The sequence below is a fragment of the Anser anser genome, assembly GCF_964211835.1.
Source record: "Anser anser genome assembly, chromosome: 14".
Classification (NCBI taxonomy): Eukaryota; Metazoa; Chordata; class Aves; order Anseriformes; family Anatidae; genus Anser; species Anser anser.
Genome location: NC_139735.1, coordinates 1,520,150 through 1,540,509, shown reverse-complemented (window position 1 = coordinate 1,540,509; position 20,360 = coordinate 1,520,150). Strand labels below are relative to the sequence as shown.

Here is a 20,360-nt window from a genome sequence, read left to right as displayed (position 1 = left end):
TGTCAGTGCTGTGCAGGGCGGCTGAGGGGCAGGCAGCAGCCCGAGGTACCGGGTGTTTTTTTTTTGCTTCGTGTTCGGGTGTCTCCTGGGGCCTCCCGCAGCACCGACCGAAGCTGTAAAGGCGGCCGGGGCCTGGGCCTGGTTCCTCCGGAGCCCCGCGGCCGTGGCCGGGCCGTGCCCCGCGTTCCTCCGGCCGCCGGGGGCGCTGGGGCCGCTCGGGGAGGCGGGGCCGGGCCGGTGCCTCCCCCTCGGCCTCCGCCCGGCCGCCGCTGCCCGCGGCCGCGCACGGCCGGCACCGAGAGGGGGCCGCGGGCCCGGGCGCTGCCCCGCCGCCGAGGTACCCGGGGCCGTGGGGGTGCCGCGGGCCCGGCTCGGCCTCGGGGCGCCCGGTGCGGCCTCGGCCCGGGGAGCCCCGGCGGGGGGCGCGGAGCGGAGCGGCCCGATGCGGCCCCGCAGCCCGGCTGTGCCCGGGCGGGGCGGGCCTTGTCGTGCTTTTTACCTTTTTTGCCCCCTTTTTTTTTTTTTTCCCTGCCCGCTCGAAGGGCTGCCGCTGCCTCGCTGCCGGCAGCGAGCAGTCCGTGTGAGCGCGGGGTGTGCGGGAAGCGCCGCGCGGGGCCGCCTCGGCCTCGGGGTGCCCGGGGCGGGCTCCTCCCGGCTTGGTCCCGGCAGCAGCGGGGGTCGCAGCGCCCGGGGCCCGGCCGTGGGTGGCGGCCTGGGAGCTGCGGAGCGGCCCCGGAGCGCCGAGGGGGCTTGCCGGAGCGAAACGCGCGCCGTGGGCCATTACGAAATACCGAACGGCCTTCGGTCCCTCTGAGCTTTTTTTGTTGTTGCTGTTTCTGTGCTACAGGCGGATCGCGAATAGCAGTGCCGCAGCCCTGGGCACGGTGACACCGAAGCCAGCGTTCTCCTCGCCTTACCCGAGAAGCCCCCGAGCCGCCGCCGAGGAATGACCAGCGCCTCCGCTCCGGCCCCACCGACGCGGCTGTCCCTGGGCAGTGACCCGCACCTGCAGCTTGTCACTGGCAGCTGTAAATAAAAAGGTAACTCCTCAATCGCGGCTTCACGGCACCAAATCAGAAACTGAAGCGTTGGAGGGGTACGTCTGCAAGGGGCCTGTGGAGGATTGGAAGCTCCTTATTGAGAACTTCAACGTTTGTAATCATAAATGTATTTTCTAGAAGGGTGGCTGAGAGTTACTGTTACACAGCCATTTCTCTTGTTTTCAGTTGTTTTCCCTTTCAAGCGCTAAGGAAACGTCCCTGCGTTACTTTTGCCTTCGGCGTATTTCACTTCTGTTCTTCCAGCTGTCCTTAGCCACTGACACGGTTTGCTTTTGAACTCTTCAACGTTCTGTTGATGTTTTGCATTTTATAAAGTTATCTGTATTTTTTCAACGTGTAAAAAAGCTGAATTATATTTTACTTTGTTTTATATCAGGTATTTTGGTTTCTAAATCTTACTATAGTAGAATAAAGCAGATACTCCAAGTTAACTATTGAATAGGCTGCGTTAACTCAGGTGATCCTGTAGAGTGGTGCTGTCTCCGCAGAAAATTTAAATGTCTTCAGAAGACAAAGAAGCTCAGGAGGATGAGCTGCTGGCCTTGGCTAGCATCTATGATGAAGATGAGTTCAAGAGAGCCGAGTCTGCACAAGGAGGAGAAACAAGAATTTGTTTGGAATTGCCTCAGAACTTCAAAATTTTTGTGAGTGGTGAGTTGAGATGATTTTTGTTACCCTAAATTAGCTTTTTCTGGTGCGCGCTCAGATGCGCTAGTAACCTGTAGGAATGTTTAGCCGTGGCTGACCCTGTCCTGTGCTTTTGCTATTGCTGGGTTCTGGGTCTGAGTGGGCAGTTCCATCCTTGTGCGTGGAACCTCTTCAGTGAGCTTTAAAGGTAGAGGTGAATAATAGTATTTTGTGGGAACAATCAAGTTTGTTTATTTATTTATTTTTTCTTGAGGGCATGTCTTCCCAGGTTGTTGGTTTGTGCACGATCGGGTATTTCATAGTACTGGTATTTACTGATTTAACCTCATACAACCCCATCACGTTTTATGGCACTGGGAAATTTTGTTACTGAGGGTTGAATAAGTCATTTTAAACCTAGAAATTATCAAGTGAAAAGAGAGATCTTGGGTGCTGCTGTAAATAGCTATGGTTTGCTGGTTTTCATTTTCTTGTTACTTCTCGCATTGTCTCGATTGTCTTTGATTCAGGCAATTCCGCAGACAGCCTCCAGAAGAACGGGTTTGAATACACCGTTTGCTTTCTGCCTCCCCTCGTGCTGAATTTTGAGCTCCCACCAGACTACCCATCAACCTCCCCGCCTGCCTTTACCCTCAGTGGCAAATGGCTCTCCCAAGCACAGGTTTGCAGAGTAATTCTAACATTTTGACCGTTTTGTGGTCATAAGTAAGTTCATAATTAACAGTGCTCTGGTGGATGTTAACGTAGTAGATAAAAGTAAAATTAAGACATACGCAGTTACCTCTCTCTTTCAGTTGGCTCTTTTGTTTGCTACCTGTTTTTATTTGGTCAGCCTTCTGAGAGTTGCAAGCCTGCACCTTTGCGCATAGTTTTATGTCTTCTGTGTCTACGTAAAAAATCCAGAAATTGAAATCCTGAATTTGCCTTAAAGGAAGACCGTGGGAGAGGAAAACGGTAATGAGTTGTCAGAACCTACTGAAATCTGAAATTGTGGTTTTCTTTTGTAGCTCAGTGCTCTTTGCAAGCATTTAGACAACGTATGGGAAGAGAATCGAGGCTGTGTGGTCTTGTTTGCCTGGATGCAGTTTCTGAAGGAAGAAACACTGAGCTACCTGAACATTTCCTCCCCATATGAGCTAAAAATGTGCCATCAAGGGAGTGCGCAGGGTAGGACACCTTTGGTCCCTCTAGATGCTGAGAAGGATTGTGGTGGTGCAGCAGGCTCTGCAGCAGCTGATGAAGACATCGATGAACGAGCTGTGCAGGATGTGGAATCTTTATCGAGCCTGATTAGGGAGATCTTGGACTTTGATCAGGCTCAGAGAAGAAAGTGCTTTAACAGTAAGATGTACTTGTGCAATATCTGCTTCTGTGAGAAGCTGGGCAGTGAATGTATGTACTTCACCGAGTGCAGTCACGTCTACTGCAAAGCCTGCCTGAAGGACTACTTTGAAATACAGATCAGGGATGGTCAGGTCCACTGCCTCAACTGCCCTGAGCCGAAGTGTTCTTCTGTCGCTACTCCTGGCCAGGTAATGCGAGTGTGCAGGCAGTGCTGGCAGAGTTCTGCTAACTGACCAGTAACTGCAGGCGACAAGGTGTGGCTTTGGACGGTGAGCACTGGGAGTACACCTGGGGAATTTTGTTCTCACGTTCTGAGCCACACAGAGGCACCCTTGGTAAAGCTGGGTAGCACGGCACGTTTTGCCCACTGTGTTAGTCCTGGCGTTGGTCAGAGGCCTGAATTCATGTCCCACTGCACTTGATGCTGCATGTTTTTCATTTGATTATTTAACTGTTCCTAAAATAGCCTTCCTAGGAGTAATTTCTTGACCTGTATTGGAGAATATAAAGGGAACTCATCCCAGCTGTAGGTACTTTCTCATCAATTTACCTTTTTCTGCCAAAGCTAGCAAACTTAGAATTTCAAATGCACATAATCTTTCTTTGCTCTTTGCTTAGGTTAAAGAGTTGGTTGGAGAGCAATTGTTTGCACGTTATGACCGCCTGCTTCTGCAGTCTAGCTTGGACTTGATGGCAGATGTAGTGTATTGCCCTCGCCCAGGCTGTCAGACACCGGTCATGCAAGAACCAGGTTGCACCATGGGCATATGTTCCCGTTGCAACTATGCTTTTTGTACTCTCTGTAAAATGACTTACCACGGGGTCTCACCGTGTAAAGTAACTGCAGGTGAGTCATCGCATTTCCGCAATGGATCGAGAAGCAGTTAGGTGTTGTGTGGAAAAGGCTGAAAGTCAGGAATTAAACGAGGACACTCATCACTGTGTCAGCTGAGATGGATTCATTTGGAATAGGTCTGCTGCTGGCAATTAAAAAGTGTTGCTTTCATGGCACTCCCTGACTCACAAAGTCCCTAAACTGCTGACTGCCAGATTCAGAGAGGCCATAGCAAGGGAAGAATAATTCTGTGTGTCCTTTTTCATCCTTTCTTGTGAATCCACTTCTCTCTATTGTCAGAGTTGATGTTGGATCAGGTGAATGCTTCTTGTCTGTTCTGCCTTAAAAACGTGACAAAGTTGCATTAAATGTGTGTTCAGGAGAAATATTTCTGTTTTTCAGTTCATTTTACATTGTAGACCTGTTCTAATTTCATCAATTGTTCTCTTTTGTGATGAAACACTGTAAGCCAGTTGAATTCTAAGATAGAGGGGTTTTAATATTCTCCTGTTTTTCTTACGTATTCTAATGTTTTACTTGCTTTTTAATTAAGTTTCCTTTGACTTTTTTGTATAAAATAGTACAAAAGCTTTTTTGTTGTTTGTTTTACTCCTCAGAGAAATTGATGGATTTGCGTAATGAATATTTAGAAGCGGATGAGGCAACTAAAAGATTTTTGGAACAGCGCTACGGCAAGCGAGTGATTCAGAAAGCCCTTGAGGAGATGGAGAGTAAAGAATGGCTAGAGAAAAACTCCAAGTCTTGTCCTTGCTGTGGTACTCCTATAGAGGTGAGCGTGGCGGGGAAGGGCTGAAGAATCAGAGTAACTCCTAATGGCAACTAGCATAAATTGTTAAGTAGGTTCTATATTTAGAAGAGATCAGAGATTTACTCCTAGTGTCCAAGTTCACCAGGGAAGGTAAATTTCTAGCAAGTGGTAAAAGAATTTCCCACTTCTGTCTGCGATACACAGAAGAGGCGATCATGTTTCTGGAGCTCAGAGACTTGAGTAAATGCAGCAGTTAATGGTGTTCGGTCTCCAGTACTGAAAAGATCCAGGTTGACTCAACATCTATATGCATTCCTTTGTTTTCCACGTGTTTCAGGCCACTGCTGTTTCAGACTACAACTGGTAAATAAACATCTTCAGAAAAATAGTGATTTCCACTATTGTTAGTAGCAGAACTGATTTACAGTTCTTGATTCTAGCTCTTAGTTCACCTGAATAGTGAAAAAAAATACCAGTGTCACTACAGAGTAAGGGTGAAGTGCAATTATTAGCTGATGCCATTTGAGGACTGGTATCATCCACTGCCAGGCCTGAAGACTGACGTGGTAGGATTTTGGTATTGCTATTTCTTGTTTCTTTTCCCTGCCAGAAACTAGATGGTTGTAACAAAATGACGTGTACTGGCTGCATGCAGTACTTCTGCTGGCTTTGTATGGGTTCTCTGTCACGGGTGAACCCATACAGGCACTTCAATGATCCATCTTCCCCGTGCTTTAACCGGTACGTATTTACATGTGTTACTTCTCGTGCTCTACCACTCACGTATTTTTTTGTCTCTCCTAAATTATTCTTATCTTGGAATTTGTAGCCATACGGTTTAAGATACGATTTCTTACATTTGCACTTAAAAGGATCTGACAACAAGAAGAAAAAAAATCAGGAGCTATTTTGGTTTTCTTGAGTTTCCGTTTTAATATTTTGGAGGAGTCTTCTGGGCCTGCTCCTGATGCTTTACTTGCTGCCTCTGAGAGACAGCTTGTACTGAAATGTTTCCGTGCAGATGCTTGAGCATGTGATAGTGCAACACGAGGATTTGGGCAAGAAAGTTGCTTCTAAAAAGCCGTAGACTTGGTTTACGTCATCACTGTTAGGGATATATCAAGAGACGGGGCGTTGCTGCTGTCTGGACAAACGAAAGGGCCGGCAGAACAGGGAGGTGTGGTGGCAGCAGGAAGCTTGTGTGTATTCCACTGCGTTAGGGCCCGTCACCGCGACATTCAGGGGTCTGGATACAAACATCAAACTACCAGCGTTTTGCCCAATACTCCACCACTTACTCTGCTTTTTTTTTTTTTTTAAATAAACGTGGCTGACAGGATTGTTTTCTGGTTCTTGAACAAGAATCTTTTTCAGCACTTTTTTTCTCCCACCAGCATTTTTTTCCCTTCCTACCCCATTCTCATTTTATATTTCCCCCAGTGTCTCTTGCTCTTTTTTTCTTTCAGTTTAGCTTCACTTCTAGTTCTCTCGACTAAGATGATCGGTTTTACAAAAAAGCATTTTTTTTCCCTTGTGTTCCTCCCGCTTATATTTGTAATTGTTTGTCCAGCTCTGTATTATCTGATAGGATTGTCAGCTGTTTGGAGCAGGCAGGCTTGGCTGCTAATTACGTACTGCTTAACCCAAGTAGGAATTGCAGAGCAGTAGATAACTTTCAATACAGCTTGGATTGTTAGTATTTTCAAGGAGTTCCTGAAACACCATGTTTGTAAGGTGTTGTAAGACCTTCTGATATAAAGTGCTGTAGAAGCGCAAAGTAGCTTATGCTGCAGTCCTCAAAATTGGTTAAAATGAGTGTTTTATGGTATAAAAATTGTGAGCTGTTTTTGTATTTTTTACACTTTTTTTTCTTTCTTCAAATTTTACATTTTGTGTCCTGATGTAAATTCTTGACTGTGTTGCAGATTGTTTCAAGCTATGCATATTGATGGTGAGTTCTGGGAAGGTGAAGATGAAGACTAGGAGCCTTCTCTAGCAGCAGAAGCTGAAGAAACCAGAGACAGATGCTTTCCGTTCTTGTGTCGAGTCTGTTTGATTTTTCAGTACCATTGTGTGATAGAAGAATGATACTACCTTGCACTATGGGAATTTCATACAACTCTTCAGAGGCTGTTGTCAGAACCAAAGGAGACCATTTTACCCATCTGGTGGACAGGGTCACCACTGAAAGTCCCTAGTAATCATACCCAGTGCTAAAGCAGCTGCAGCCAGACAGAAGTTAGAAAATAAATGGGAAAATCTGTATCAAGAGATGCTACTCTTTCAAAACCAAACCAAACCCCCAAATCATAGAAATATTTTGGAGTTTTCTTTAGGGAGACTGAGCTTTCAAGGATCTTGGCTAGTACCCCTGGGTTTTCAAGGCAGTTTTGCTCTAGCTGCAGTGCTCTTTCCGGAGCTATTTAGTTAAGCCGCTTGGAGAGGGAAAGCTTTCTGAAACAACACAGGAATTTTCCCTGTATTCAGTGACTGAGCCCATTGATTCCATAGCATTTCTTGACCTGTTTCTTTGAAAGCAGCTCCTTGCTCTGTCACTGAGAGTTGTAACAGTGGTAAAGCTGATTATCCGTAACACCCCCTCTTACTGGCTGTAATGCCTGGGTCCTTTACTGAATGTTTTGGCAGAAAATGACCAACAACCATTTCCTGAAATGTGTATCAACCCCATGACTGATCTGCACTGCTGTCCTCTTAACTTACATTGCCTGTCCTTATTTTGACTGTGATGAGTGCTAAAGCAATGAACTGAGTCTGGCCAGTGAGAGGATGAAAGTGTCAAATACTGAAACACATTTTTATGGATACGCAGGATTAATTTGAATTCTTCAAGATACCGAAAATTACCTTGTTTCTCTCACCAGATGAAGTAACTTATTTTTTAAAAAGTCTTCATGTAAGGAATTTGATTAGTTAATAGTTTTTTTTCCTCTGAACTAGATCCCTTATTTCCACTGTTCTTGCCTTTCAAAATATTTCAAAACCCCTTTTTTTCCCCAAAAAGCTCAGTAAGTAGTTTTGGGAGCATGAAAGTAATTATTGGAGGGAACCACTAATTTTTTAGGAGTTTTTTCCACTTGCTGAATGGTCTAAAAATTTATTTTGAAATTAAAACTGCATGTGCTGCGTTTAAAACAAATAGCAGGGTGTGGATGGATAGCTCAGGAGCTTGAAAATTTTTCAGAAACTCAAAGTGAACACCTCTCACTCAATTTTGATAGTAAATAAATTTTACTTAGATATCTGGCCAAAATGAGTGTTGGTTTAGTTCCTTTTGCAGAGGCTGGAAGTCTACTAGACTTGGCAGTGATTAAAAGGGTAAGAGAGGAACAGTGGATCTCGTCTTGGTTTAGGCATCAGGGCAGCATATAGGGAAAGTTTACATTGTGTATGGTTTAACTTGTATTTCCTGCACCTTTCACATGCACTAAATTCACTTTAAGACAGTAAACGGAGTTGTCTCCCTGTTTGTCTTCATTATGGCACACAGATCTAAACAGAGGTCCGTGTGGGGCACCCTGGTGTGCTTCTGAGCGGCGATCAGCTCTGGGGCTTGTGCTGAGTCGCTCTCACGTGGGCTCTGTCGAGCAACGCACCCGGCCTGGGCTTGTGCAAAACTAAGCGAGGCTGAGGCACGAAGCATCCTGCTGGTAGAAGCCTGCAGGTCTGCGTATGCAAAGTACCCTCGAAGCAAGGGGATGTGTTTTTGTGCAAGCTGCAAGCCCTTACATGATGCATGGTGGTTGTCATAAAGCCTGTATGGAAACACAGCTTGGGATACCTGGGACCTCCTCTGGTTACCTACAGAAATTCCCTTTAAAAAATAAATAAATAAATAAATGACAGGGCTGCTGCCTGGTGGGCCAGCTTTATGGAAAGCCTGCCAGTAAACGCTGGCCTAGGAGGGGAAGCCCTTAAGGTATGGAGCAGCACTAACTCTTTCTCCCAAACTGCTTTCAGTACAGCCTTGGTTCTACGTAACAGAAAATCTTGTTCAAAATAACAGGTCTTTCTTAGGCTTTGAAGCTTTTGTTGCTGTTGTTCAGAGATGGCATTACACATCCCATTCAGCCACATAAGTTGTTCCATTTTTCACTAGCGCAGTAAAACTGAGCAGCACATCCAGTCAACTAGAAAAAATTAATGTATTTACTGTAGAAAGCTATAGATTAACAGGTCACAGAATTTTTGCATAAAGAAAACAAATCCTTCCCCGCTTGTCTTACATTTCATGAGAGCACTTAACATATCACAACCGAGAATCAAGTTTCAGAACGGCGGGGTCTTGCCAGTACAGGCTGTTTCCCCTCTCTGTGGGGCTTCTGTAATTAAGCACAGGCTGAGGTCAGAGGGAACAGAATGTTTCCTTTGAGGCTCATTTGGCATTTCCTTGTAGCAATGTAAAGCACAGGAAGAGGACAGAGAGAATTTACTGCTTCAGGCTCTGCGCTGACAAATGATGGAGTGCTGAGCAGCACAAACTGAAGTCATTTACGCTTAATGTGAACAGATCTACCCTGCTGTAGACCATAAAGCACCAGTGCATATAAAATTATACCCTGAAACCGAACATGTAAGGCTTCTTTTAGAGTTGTGGCAACAAATAAACAGATGCATGAGCTCACCATTACCTGCATTAATGGCACCGCGCGGGTAAATGCTGTTTGAAGCATCCCTCTTGCTGAGATGGTCTCACGTCCAACATCCAGCTCAAAGCGGGGTTCAGCCAGGGCTGTATCCAGTCCGGTCTTGAAAACCTCTTAAGGACAGAGACTGCACCACCTCTCTGCATAACCTGCCCCGCCGCTTGGAGTGTCCTCACAGGGAAATTTTTTCCTTATATCCAACGTGAACATCTTGTTTCAACTCATGCCCTGTTGTCTCTTCCCATCTTCCCCCAGCGCGCTGTGGAGGAGCGCCTGGTTTCTACTTCTTGACGACCTCACAGCTATGAAGCAGGCTGCTGCTAAGTCCTGCTGATACTTTACCGTCTCCAGGCTGAACAAGAACCATTCCCACTTTAAATCGTTATAATCTAGGAGTATTTTGTGGAGGGGGAATGACGCAATGTATTTATCAGAATTTCAAGGAATACATTCCAAAGCGATTACCCACTGTATTTTCTCATCTTCACAATTGAGTTTTGAGGCCTTCAGTTCACATGCTTACAGTTGCATCATTGATTAAACAACTCATTCTCCCTTGATTTTACCTTCAGAGAACGTTAGGGGTGAAAGTTTGTGGAACACAGTATACCGGATCACATCCTCATTTGGTTAATTAAGGCAGGTGTTTGGCATCTATGTTTTTAATGGAAAGAAGCAAGTACATCATTTTGCTATTTTAAGAACAAATACAAGATGAGTTTCTGCAGCAATTCCCTTTCTTTGCAGCTGGTTTTCAATAGAAAAGACGGCTCAGCATGACTCTGAACAGTGAGAGATTAATCGCTGTAAGGCTTCTTAGACTGGCTGCTTTCTGCTTCTGTCTCCTTCATGCTGTATAAGGGTTCCACAAGCTTGTTATGAACCAGCATTAAACCTAATGTAGCGGGTAGAAAGATGACTTCAGTAGACATAAAGCAAAATCCTCATTCACTGGATGCTAATGAAATTAAACATTGGTAGAATTGGTGCTCCTTTGCTCCCATGGCCACAGAACTAAACCTGACTTTTGCACTTTTATTATTGCTGTACGTTTCAGCTGTCGTATTTAAAGAATGTGCTGTTTGGGGAGTTGACCAAACATTTAACACAAAGCATGGCTTGTGCAACTTAAAAACTAACTACAGCTGCTGCTTAGCCTGCTCACACACTCACCTTTGAAGTATTTCACCGTCTTAACTTTGAGTTCCAGTGTGGCATCTTCATCGCACACAAACACGGTTTTGGGGTGCTGCTGGAAAGCAGATACTGTCCACATGTGGTTGACACCTTCCTCGATGGCCTTGTACAAAGCAAAGGCTTTGTGGGCTCCTGTGATGAGAATCATCACCTGGACTCCAAGACACAGAGTATGGCAGTTAGGGTCTAGAAGACTTGTTGAGAGAGAGCAAACCCACACCCTGCTGAACTAAGAGAGCTGCCCCAGTCCTTAACGGGGGTAAGGTCTGTCATTCTCCCCAGGTGTATTTCACTGAATCACAAATCCTGTTTGCTCTGGATACATTTTGTCAATTAAATCATAGACCGGTGGGTCATTTTTGTGATTTGGACACTTTGAGCTCTCCTGTTAGGCACTTCTACATTGAGACTTAACAAGTATAAATCAAGGTATAGACTCAGTTAAAAGCCATCCCCTATGGCTGTTACGATGTGGTATAACTGTGAGAATCACGGGCTGACTTCATGTTATTTCACCAGATGAACTTCTTAATCAAAGACATTCTCCAAAAGCCTTTCTAGCTCCCTGTGGATCCCAACTGTACTGCAGGGTTACACAAATGTTATTGTTAGTAGGGCAAAACCAGAAAACAGATCCAGGGCCTTTCTGTGGTGGTACAGGATGCAAGAAAGCAGGATTGGGTGTCCAGCTGTCTGTGGCAAGAAAACCAAAGGCTGGCCTCCGCCAGCAGGGTGCACTACTGCTCCAAGACTGGATGTGGACGAGCTACTCCACAAAGCCCTGCCCTAGAGCTATTGCATGAAGTCACTGCTTTTTTCCTAACCTCTCTGGCATCCATGACTGTGCCTACTCCGACTGTCAACGCCATCGTGGGGACTTTAGAGAGGTCACCATCAAAAAACCTGGCATTAGCCAATATAGTGTCCATAGCCAACGTCTTCACTCGTGTCCTGGACACCAAACTTGATCCAGGCTCATTGAAGGCGATGTGACCGTCTGGGCCAATACCTGTGACAAAGACAGTTTGAAAAGTGGGTCATTGGCTGAAACGGTTATCGTAAGAAGCAGAACCAACAGCACTCTTATTACAGGGACATCCAACACTTCCAAGAATAGACAGATCTGAGAAACACACTTGCAATTTCTCTGCTCAAGCTCAAATGTGCTTCTGGTAGGAATGACAGCAAGAGCCTCTTCTGAAGTCAATAGAGATTCTTCCCTAACTGTGCTGGGACAACAATAAGCAAAAGTAAATGGCAGAATCTAAAGGCAAAAGGATGGGAAAAAAACTTGTGTTCAGCTTCTGTTGGTTAATCCTAGCAGCTAGCTGTTCACGCCAGTTATTGTAATACATTTTGTATTTGGTAAAATTCTAGCCCTGCCTGGTTCTCCTGTTAACCATTTCCAGAACAATTCATTTACTGAATTCAAATATTTAAACTGGGGGAGCGAGACATCAAAAAACAAGGCTACCAGCACACATGCGCACTCAGTGAAACAGTGTATGAGGTGCCTTTCACTGCAAATACACTGAACTGCCTTAAAAATGAACTCTCTAGGCAATACATGAGACAGCTGGTAGAGGAAAGGCAGTGCTTCCTGCCAATCCTTCAGGTTTTCACCTCCAACGAAGAGTTCAATTCCTCCAGCTGCTTTGATTTTATCTTCAAATGCATCACACTCTGCCTGTAGGTCAGCCGCATTTCCATCCAAAATGTGAACGTTTTCAGCCAAGATGTCAATATGCTTAAAGAAGTTATTCCACATGAAGGAGTGGTAACTTTCCGGATGATCCCTTGGGAGACCTGGTAAGAGAGCACGCACAGGACTAATGTCACCTATAACGCAGAACACTTGTATGCACTTTGGTGGCTCTGGTAATACAGCACTGTTTTCTTCATCTGTCCTATGTGACCTCCTCGACTTTCAGAAGTTGTTTTACTTCCCCAAATAACAAAATTAAGTCTGTCACAATAGCTCCTGTAAGGCATGTCCTCATATTAACATGTGATGGATGTTCCAGAAAAGCAGGCACGCACTGTGTCTAGTCTGTTGCTGCCTGTTCAGTCTTCCTCCTAGTTCATATTAGCAAAAACAATTTCAAAACTGTGTACAAGCCTGGGAAATAATTTATTGCATATTTTTTTCCCCTTCAATGTTATAAACCCACAGAACTGTCTGCTCCCTGATGCTGCTTGGTAATGATTGTTCAGAGGAAAACTTCTTGACCAGTATGAAGTTAGCAAATAATTAGCCTGTATGTTTGTCACCTTTGGATCTCTAGGCCTTCTCCACTAATCTCTCTGCACTCTTTCTTCTGAAGAGGCTGTTTCATCACAGCTTCAAAATTAAACAGTCTTCTGCAGTCTCAACAAGCACCTGTATCTGTTACTGAAGGTCACCCTGATGGGTAACAACACATCAGCCCTTTAAGGGACTTGCAGCTAAAGTGACCCCTATAATCCAAGTACAAAGGTGGTAGTTAATAATGCACATCATCTCAGGTTACCGTGATAAAATGGATCCTTACTTGGTCAATACCTAATTTCAGGTAAAACACAGCAGGCTCTGATGTGTGTACTGTCAGGCAACACCTGATACTCTAACGTTTCTTATACAGGTTTTCAGATTGTCCCCACTAACTCCCTCTGGTAATACAAGTTTTATCCTTTCTACCTTAAACCTTTTGCAGCTGGGATGCTCCGAATGCACAGTAACTAAGGGGAGCTTTGCGAGTGCAGGCAGCAGCGGGCGCACCAGCAGTGCCTAAATAACACGGCTTTGAAAGAGCGTACATAGATGGGTAATGTGGAGCAAAACAGCGAAACCAAGCTGCTCGGCCACCCAGCAGGGCTGCAGTTTTTGACGCGGGCAGCGGCCAGCGCAGCACCGCGCAGCAGGACCACGCTCCGCAGGCCAAGCGAGGCACCCGGCTGCTCGCCGCGCCACTCACCCACGTACTCGTCCATGTTGAAGGTCTTCACGTACTTGAAGGACAGGTCCCCGTTCTTGTGGTACTCCACCAGCTTCTGGTAGCATCCCAGCGGCGTGCTGCCTGCGGACGGACGGACATCAGTCAGTCAGTCAGTCAGTCAGTCAGTCAGTCAGTCTGTCTGTCTGTCAGCCCTCCCGCCCCAGCCCTGCCGCCCCCCACCTGTGGGCAGCCCCAGCGTGAAGAAGCGGCCGGGGCCGGGCGCGAAGTGGACGATGCGGTTGCGGATGTACTTGGCCGCCCACTCGCTGGCCTGGCCGTACGTCTCCTGGATGATCAGCTTCATGGCCGCCCCCGCCGCTGCGCCGCCATCTTAGGGCCCGCCCCGCCCCAACGGGCGGCGCTGGGCGCCCCGGGGCCGGCCTGGGGCCGGGCTCTGCCGCCCGCCTGGGCTCGGCCCGCTCGGTACCAACCCGCTCGGTACCAACCCGCTCGGTACCAACCCGCTCGGTACTTCACACGCGAAGGGGGACCGAGGCGGCTCCTCCGCTGCCGAGCGCTCCCCGCTGGGGTCTGTGTCCTCCCTTCGGCCCCGGGGCGGTCGGTGCAGAGCCGCGGTGAGACCCCGGCCCCGCAGGCGTTGCCGCCTTCGGTTCCTTTTCGTGCCCGCTCTCACGGACGTTGTGTGGGATTAGCATGTCAAGAAGCAGTTAATTGCACCCGGTAATTAAGTGCGCAGGCTGCCAAAGCTCTATTCAAATGAATCAAAACTGTGAGCGCTGGGAAGGTGCTTTGTTGGCGGCACAAGGCGTTGTGGAAACAGCGTTTTCCCCAGGTACGTTAAAAAGGTGACAGACCTTAAAATGTCCGTGTTCCTTCTCACTTCTGCTGGGATGCCCCCGGTGACTGGGGGGGCCTGCCCGACCCCGCTGCCGCCCGCCCTGGCGGCCTCAGCAGCCCGAGGCCTGTGGCGCGGGGCCAAGGCCGTGTCTGGGGGAGCAGTGCCTCTCACACCTCTGCTCTGGGAGCATTTCGCAGGGACCCGCTTCAGGGCGTCTCGGTGCTGTTCTGGGGCTTGGGCTGCAGGCCATCATCCCCCCCGAGCAGCCCCGAGCTGCCCAGGCACCGGTCCCGGTGTCTGCAACATGTCCCTGCCCGGCCTGCCTCCCTGGGGGCTGCTGGTTCCTGACTGCTCGCACCGTGCCGACAGTGACCTGTGGATGTTTGTGCTGCTCCTGACAGTGGTGGTGGTGTCCCAAAAAGACTTTTCTTCACTGCTCCAGCTCCCTTCAACCTGTGCTGGAAATGTGCCCGACCTCACCGTGCAGCCTGGGTGAGAATTAAGAGGTTCCTCACTGAAACACAAAGCTCTTCAAAGTTAGGCAGCATTTCACTTTCATTAGGAGAAAAGAATAATATACAAATTGCTTTCCTAGGACCCAGTCCATGCAGTTCCTTCCTTTTTGAAAATGTAAATGACCTGGCAAGACTGAGTGCTCCTGATGTTATCTCATCGTGAGTGCTGAGAACTGCTGGCTTGGTTTGTGCTTGGCTGGGGAATGGTGGGTGTGACAGGCCATTGCCAGATGGCTGTGGTCGGACTTGGGAAGAGCTTTAGGCCACAGAGACTAAATAAATGGAAAGTGCTGTGTGTTTCCATCAGCAGTGGTTAGCCGGCAGGCAGGGAGGTATTTCTGTGGCTGCAGTGCTGGGCAAAGAGCTGACAGCAGAGGCTCCTCCATGCTCCCACCAAGCAGAACAGCCTGGGCTTTTGTACAGGCTGTGGCCCCCCCTGTGGCTCCATGTGAAAGGACTTTCACACTTTTCCCTCTGGCATCGTATCGGTGTGATACACCCGTCGGTCCCGCGGACACCAGCAGCAGTTACAGCTCCTGTGGTTTCACCAGCACAGGTTGGAGCCAGACAGAGCTGTGCCTCTGCTGAGCTGAGGGACAGCGGGGACCTGGCTGATGTCTGAACGCTTCTCATCTTGTGTCTGCTCTTCTCCGGGTATCACCCACACACAAGGAAGGCAAATGCCGGAGGTGCAGAGTGCACAGGATTGACTGCAAGAAAGACCGTGGACTTCCAAAAGCAACAAGCTGCAGGCCAGCAACCGCATGCCCCTCTGCGGTGATTTGCGGGCTGCCAGGTTTGCTGCCATCAGAACAGCCGTGGACAGCTCAGGTCCCCTGCCCCCTACCTGCACAGCCTCCTTTTACTGCACTTTGCACCCCTCAGCTACAGAGAGCTGCTGCGTTTGAGGATCAGCCTTGCCCTACCACGCTGCTAACACAGACCCAGGGTCAGCGCTGGACTCTGCAAAGGTGTCTGCTTTAAATTCAAGTGTGATGGGGCTCTGTGAATTGCAAAAGGTCTTGGCTCTCGTTTTGATCTCCTTTGCAAACGGCTTTGACAGGAGCAGTGCACAAAGACATGAGAGGCAGTTGGCAGCTCCCAGTAAAAGCAAAACATGTTTTGATGAAAGGAAAAAAACTACAACAGTATGAGAGAGCCAGGCACGTGCATCTGCTGCCACAGCTGCCTTGTTCTGCCCACATCCCGTGTATCTGCATACTTCAGGCAGCCTTATGTTACTGAGGAATCGCTCCAGGGCTGGGTTATACGTGTGACTGGCATGCAGGATATTTTTAGGTATGATTATTTATGCATGTTACTGTTTCTGCATTCACAGCTAGCTGTTCAAATGTTGAAGAACTTCCTGGTGCCTGAACAAGCTGATTTTCCTTCCTAGCAAAAGCAGCAGATGGAAGGAAACAAGTACTTCTCCTCTGCAGAAGAAGTTGAAGTTTGACCAGGAGGTTCTAACAAGCACAGCATTTTCTTTTTCTCTGTGTTGAAGTGATTAGAGTCAACAGCGTGCACAGACCAGAGCTTTTGCTTCCAGGAACTGCCTTTGAGCACTGGGATTTTTTTTTTCCTTAAAAAAAAAAAAGCAACAATTAAAAATTTATCGGCATAAAGGGCCTCTCTCCAAGTCCCATAATTAAAACATCTTTTAAATACCCACCATCTGTCACCGCTTCCTGCTCCCGCACGTCCCACCTACCTCCTCACCCCTGTTTATAAGAGAAGGAGAAAACAAGATTCCACGCTGGATGGACCCAGAGGGAGCTGCCCTTTTCCGCAAGACTCAGTCACTGCCTGGCTTCTCCCAGCACATCCGAATCCCTCTTAGGGATTTTGTCAGCCCGGGGTGGAGCCAGCCTGCGAGCAGGCTGTGCAGGAGGGCGCATGGAGCGGTCATTTCCCAGCTTTGCAGATGAGGCTCCCATGGGAAAGCTGGCAGGGCTTCACCCCACACCAGGTTAAGAAATGTTAGTCTGTGCAGGAAGGGGTTTCATCTGGGTAGCAGGGGAATAACAAAAGCCATTGGTTACTTGTGTTTTCTCCAGAAGGCTGACAAAATAATACAGCGACAAAGACCACTGGTGAAATCAGTGAGTTAGGCTCCAGAACACGAGCTGTGGCAGAGCTAGCTGTGCTCCGTGGAGGCGTTCTGGAGCTCAGCCGCCCGCCTTGTCCCGCTCGCAGTCCGTCGTGCTGGCACAAACCCAGCTTCCTCCCTCAGCAATCCGAATCTGTGTTGTTGCTGAATTTCGGGAGATCGGAAGTCCCACTCGACATGTCGTCCATCTTAATGCTGCTGCCATCTTCCTTCCCCTTCCGTACAACGCTCGGGGCTTACCGAGGCACGATTCTGCACGCTGGCAAACAGGGCAGTGCTTACAGACAGCTCTGTGCCGGGGCTGCGGGGGCACTTTGTGCTGTTGTGCTCACCGTGCTGTTGTGCTCACCATGTGGCTGCTCCTCCTTAAAGCAGCCTGGGGGGCCCACGGGTGCCCGAACAGCTCCTGCTGTTGCCACAAGCAGGCTCTGAGGATCGCAGCCGCGTGCAGAGCCAGGGCAGCACGTGCTGTGCCGGGGGGCTCGATGCCTGCAGGGCTCGGCGAGGTGCCGTGCAGCCGGATCTCCAAGGGCCCATCGTGGGGCTTCAGGCTGAGGGCCAAATGTGCTTCTAGAGCCTGACTGAGCTTGTTTGACAGGACGGCACGAAGGTGGATGCATACTGAGGTTTCAGGTGAAAAAGCTGGGGTTCGTGCCTGCTTGCACTGCGGTCATCCCTGATTCTATCTCTCTGAAGAGGCAGTAAAACCAGAAATACCCACTGAGGCCCTGACCTGCTGTCGGTACAACAATTAACATGGTTTTAAAGCAACTCGAGGTGCGAGTTAATGCTGTACTGTGTCAACAGAGCTTTGAACTAGCAAAAAGCTAAAAGAAGATACAAAACGGTACTGAGTAAAAAATATGAAGAAACTGAAGAGCATCGAGGTACCTCGAAGTGTCTCAAAGTGTGCCTTAAGATGAATTTCCTACCAATAGATTGCCAGAAGTAGTTGAGAGCTATACCGAAGGTAGCAAGGTATGAGGGGCCCATCTCCTGCTTTTTGCCCTTCCGTCACATTTTTACAGCTGAAGAAATCTTTCATGCTGTTTTGGGGAGGAACATCTCTTAGACAGCAATTGTTAACCCTCCACAGACCTCTTCAGCCTAGTTGTACAACTCTAGCTCAGGACATTCTGTGGTGCATTTCAGTCCGCAGTGTGAGCGAGACACAACACGTATGGGTGCTCGGACTCCATCGTTCCCTTTCTGCATTTGAAGACGCATACCTCTGGGGGGGTACAGCTCAATTCGTTATTTATAGCCGATTATAAAAGTTTTTTTCATGAAAATTGTAAGAGTACAGACAACCAGTGAACACCGCCAACAGCTCCTGGAATGAAGGGACACAACCAGACAGCAGCCAGGCTCACAGCGCTCCATCGCCGTTCGGAGGGCAGCACGGTGAAGTTTCTGTTGATCCCTGCGCTCTCTGGATGAGGCTTGTAATGCAGTTTCCATCTTCCTCGAGGCCAGCATTGTGAATATTGGGTGGATAATCCAGACTTTAAGTGAACAACACTTCACTGTCACTTTTTCTTAACCTGCAGGTTGCAGCCTGCTTGCAAATCGTTAAGCTGTTAAAGTGGAGAGCTTCAGAGGTATGACATGACCCATTAGCTCATGCGAACATTTGTTGTTGCTTTTTTCTTAACTGGGTCATTTATCGCTACAAGATCAGCAGAAAGAGCTATTTAAATGTCCTGCTTATTTCTTGTTTAAACACGTCTAGCTTTCAAAGTCCTTCCTTTGAGCATTATTATTTAGTTTTTAGAGCTCAGTATGTATTACAAAGTGTAGATTAAAAATGCCCCCTTTGTCGTTCAGTCATACGCCCCGATTAAAGAACACTTGTACAGCACTAGGATTTCAGAAGGCTCTCTAACATTTCTAACAATGGCTTTCAAATACTTTCACAGCATATCCTGTACAGAAGTCACTAAAAAGCAAAGACTTCAAGCTTCAGAATGTCTCTTGCGAGAAATGACATTTTGCATTGGAGGAAGATTCAAAAAACGCAGAGGCTTGAAGTGATTTGCCTAAAACCATGTGGGAAATGAAAGCAGAACCAGTCATGCACTGTAACCACAGCATTATCTTTCTACACAGCTTCTCTACTGAAGAAAATAGAATAAAAACACAGAAAGCAGCTGGAAGAAATTGCCCTTATCCCTCCTGCGTTAGTCCTGATCAGTCTAGATGGCGTAATTAGGTGGTGATATGCCTCCAGCTAATGACCGTGGCACCAACTATTTCACCATCTCTTCAGGATACTGTCCAGCATCTTTTCTGAGGATATGCACAGGTTGTGCCTGATTTTAGTCTCCCAGATGTCCAAGTCAATCAGTGTACAGCTAATTACCAGTGCGGCTGTAGCTATACTTAGGGATATAATCCCACCTCGACGGCAAGTAAATCCGCGCATGTCATCAGGACAGCTGCTTACTGCAAAAGAGACTCAGTGCAAATTGTGAATCCTGTGGAAGGGTGAAGCCAACAGTATGACAGTGCCTTCAGCTCTCAACTTCCTCAAAGGTATTTGTGTTGCGAGAAACCTGCGTTCTCTTTGTGTCCCCAGCATTTCTCAGGAGCCACTTTTGGAGGTTATTCCTGGCTAAAATCCATTATGATAGCTGCCTCTCCCTTAGTGCGAGAAGTGTGATATTCATTCATCTCATCAAAACTCTGGTGAACTACCTGCTCCTGCAAAGACGCAATACAGAACAAAAATCCAGCCTGATCATGGTACCGAATCCTGAGCTGTAAAGCATGTCTGTATGACTGAGCATGCAGTTCAGGAGCATGTCCTCGGAGTTAAATTCTTTCATCTCTCTGAATCGGCAGCTTGGAATCCCAGCAGGGCTGATTCAGCCCTCCTCATCCTAAAGCAGATATATTTAAGTCTTATCAGCCCTAGGGGTTGATGCGGGCAGTTTTGTACAAATCCACCTACAGATGAACCGCACAATGAACAAGGGTTATACAGGCTGGAAAATCTCTCAGCCAACGTAAAATTCAGTGCAAAAATTTCTGAATAAACAAACTTTGTGTGTTTTCCTGTGAGCGCTTCTTCTGGAAGGAGACTTTGAATCTGCGGCACCATCTGCTTGATGTGGATATTAAGGATCTCATGGCTCCTGAGGAGTTGGCCAGCGTTTCGTGTTTGCTTCGGCTGCAGTGCAGCACGTCGCGTGCCTCTTGGCTGCCCGCGCGGGCACCGTGCTCGGAGCCACGGCACGCGGGAGGCGTCGCGTTGGCACCTGGCACGACTAAGGGCAGGTTAACCAGGAGGGTGTCGGGCCCGGGACAGGCTCCCCAGGGCAGCTGTCAGGGCACCGAGCCCGTCCGAGCTCCAGAAGCGCTCGGCCAAGGCCCTCAGCCAGCGGGGCTCGTTTTGGGGTGGTTCTGCGCGGAGCCAGGGCTCGGCCAGGGTGACCCGC

At 47.9% G+C, this 20,360-nt stretch overlaps 2 protein-coding genes and 1 long non-coding RNA gene across 5 annotated transcripts; 2 read left to right on the top strand and 1 right to left on the bottom strand.

The window, feature by feature from the left end:
- Positions 1 to 179: 179 nt before the first annotated feature.
- RNF14 (ring finger protein 14) lies at positions 180 to 8,126 on the top strand. Of its 2 annotated transcripts, XM_083799181.1 has the most exons (9): positions 180 to 337; positions 848 to 1,040; positions 1,550 to 1,712; positions 2,219 to 2,370; positions 2,717 to 3,241; positions 3,672 to 3,900; positions 4,506 to 4,678; positions 5,268 to 5,398; positions 6,583 to 8,126. In XM_083799181.1, exons 3-9 carry the CDS (start codon positions 1,559 to 1,561, stop codon positions 6,638 to 6,640), a joined length of 1,422 nt encoding a protein of 473 aa, XP_083655307.1. In that variant the 5' UTR covers positions 180 to 337; positions 848 to 1,040; positions 1,550 to 1,558; the 3' UTR covers positions 6,641 to 8,126. The 2 variants fall into 2 exon arrangements, with proteins under 2 accessions (XP_083655307.1, XP_083655308.1); XM_083799182.1 differs by lacking the exon at positions 180 to 337 and having other exon boundaries at positions 1,038 to 1,151.
- A 675-nt stretch (positions 8,127 to 8,801) lies between these two features.
- GNPDA1 (glucosamine-6-phosphate deaminase 1) lies at positions 8,802 to 13,856 on the bottom strand. Its single transcript, XM_083799195.1, has 6 exons — positions 13,674 to 13,856; positions 13,473 to 13,574; positions 12,142 to 12,324; positions 11,343 to 11,527; positions 10,495 to 10,669; positions 8,802 to 10,216 (listed from the first exon to the last, which is right to left on the bottom strand). The coding sequence occupies exons 1-6, from the start codon at positions 13,795 to 13,797 to the stop codon at positions 10,119 to 10,121; spliced, it is 867 nt and encodes a 288-aa protein (XP_083655321.1). The 5' UTR covers positions 13,798 to 13,856; the 3' UTR covers positions 8,802 to 10,118.
- Positions 13,857 to 13,944: 88 nt separating this feature from the next.
- LOC310881683 lies at positions 13,945 to 19,983 on the top strand. Of its 2 annotated transcripts, none has more exons than XR_014572502.1 (2): positions 13,945 to 14,286; positions 16,147 to 19,983. It is a non-coding gene; the product is annotated as an uncharacterized lncRNA (long non-coding RNA). The 2 variants fall into 2 exon arrangements; XR_014572503.1 differs by having other exon boundaries at positions 13,945 to 15,778.
- Positions 19,984 to 20,360: the final 377 nt, after the last annotated feature.

Bases quoted from the DNA above. Each gene is read 5' to 3' on its own strand.
- RNF14 (XM_083799181.1), top strand. From the start codon at position 1,559: ATGTCTTCAGAAGACAAAGAAGCTCAGGAGGATGAGCTGCTGGCCTTG. The intron at 1,713-2,218 runs GTGAGTTGAGAT...TCTTTGATTCAG, and splicing joins CTTCAAAATTTTTGTGAGTG to GCAATTCCGCAGACAGCCTC. The intron at 5,399-6,582 runs GTACGTATTTAC...ACTGTGTTGCAG, and splicing joins TCTTCCCCGTGCTTTAACCG to ATTGTTTCAAGCTATGCATA.
- GNPDA1 (XM_083799195.1), bottom strand. From the start codon at position 13,797: ATGAAGCTGATCATCCAGGAGACGTACGGCCAGGCCAGCGAGTGGGCG. The intron at 13,575-13,673 runs GTGGGGGGCGGC...GTCCGTCCGCAG, and splicing joins CACGCTGGGGCTGCCCACAG to GCAGCACGCCGCTGGGATGC. The intron at 10,217-10,494 runs GTGAGTGTGTGA...CCGCTACATTAG, and splicing joins GACGGTGAAATACTTCAAAG to GTTTAATGCTGGTTCATAAC.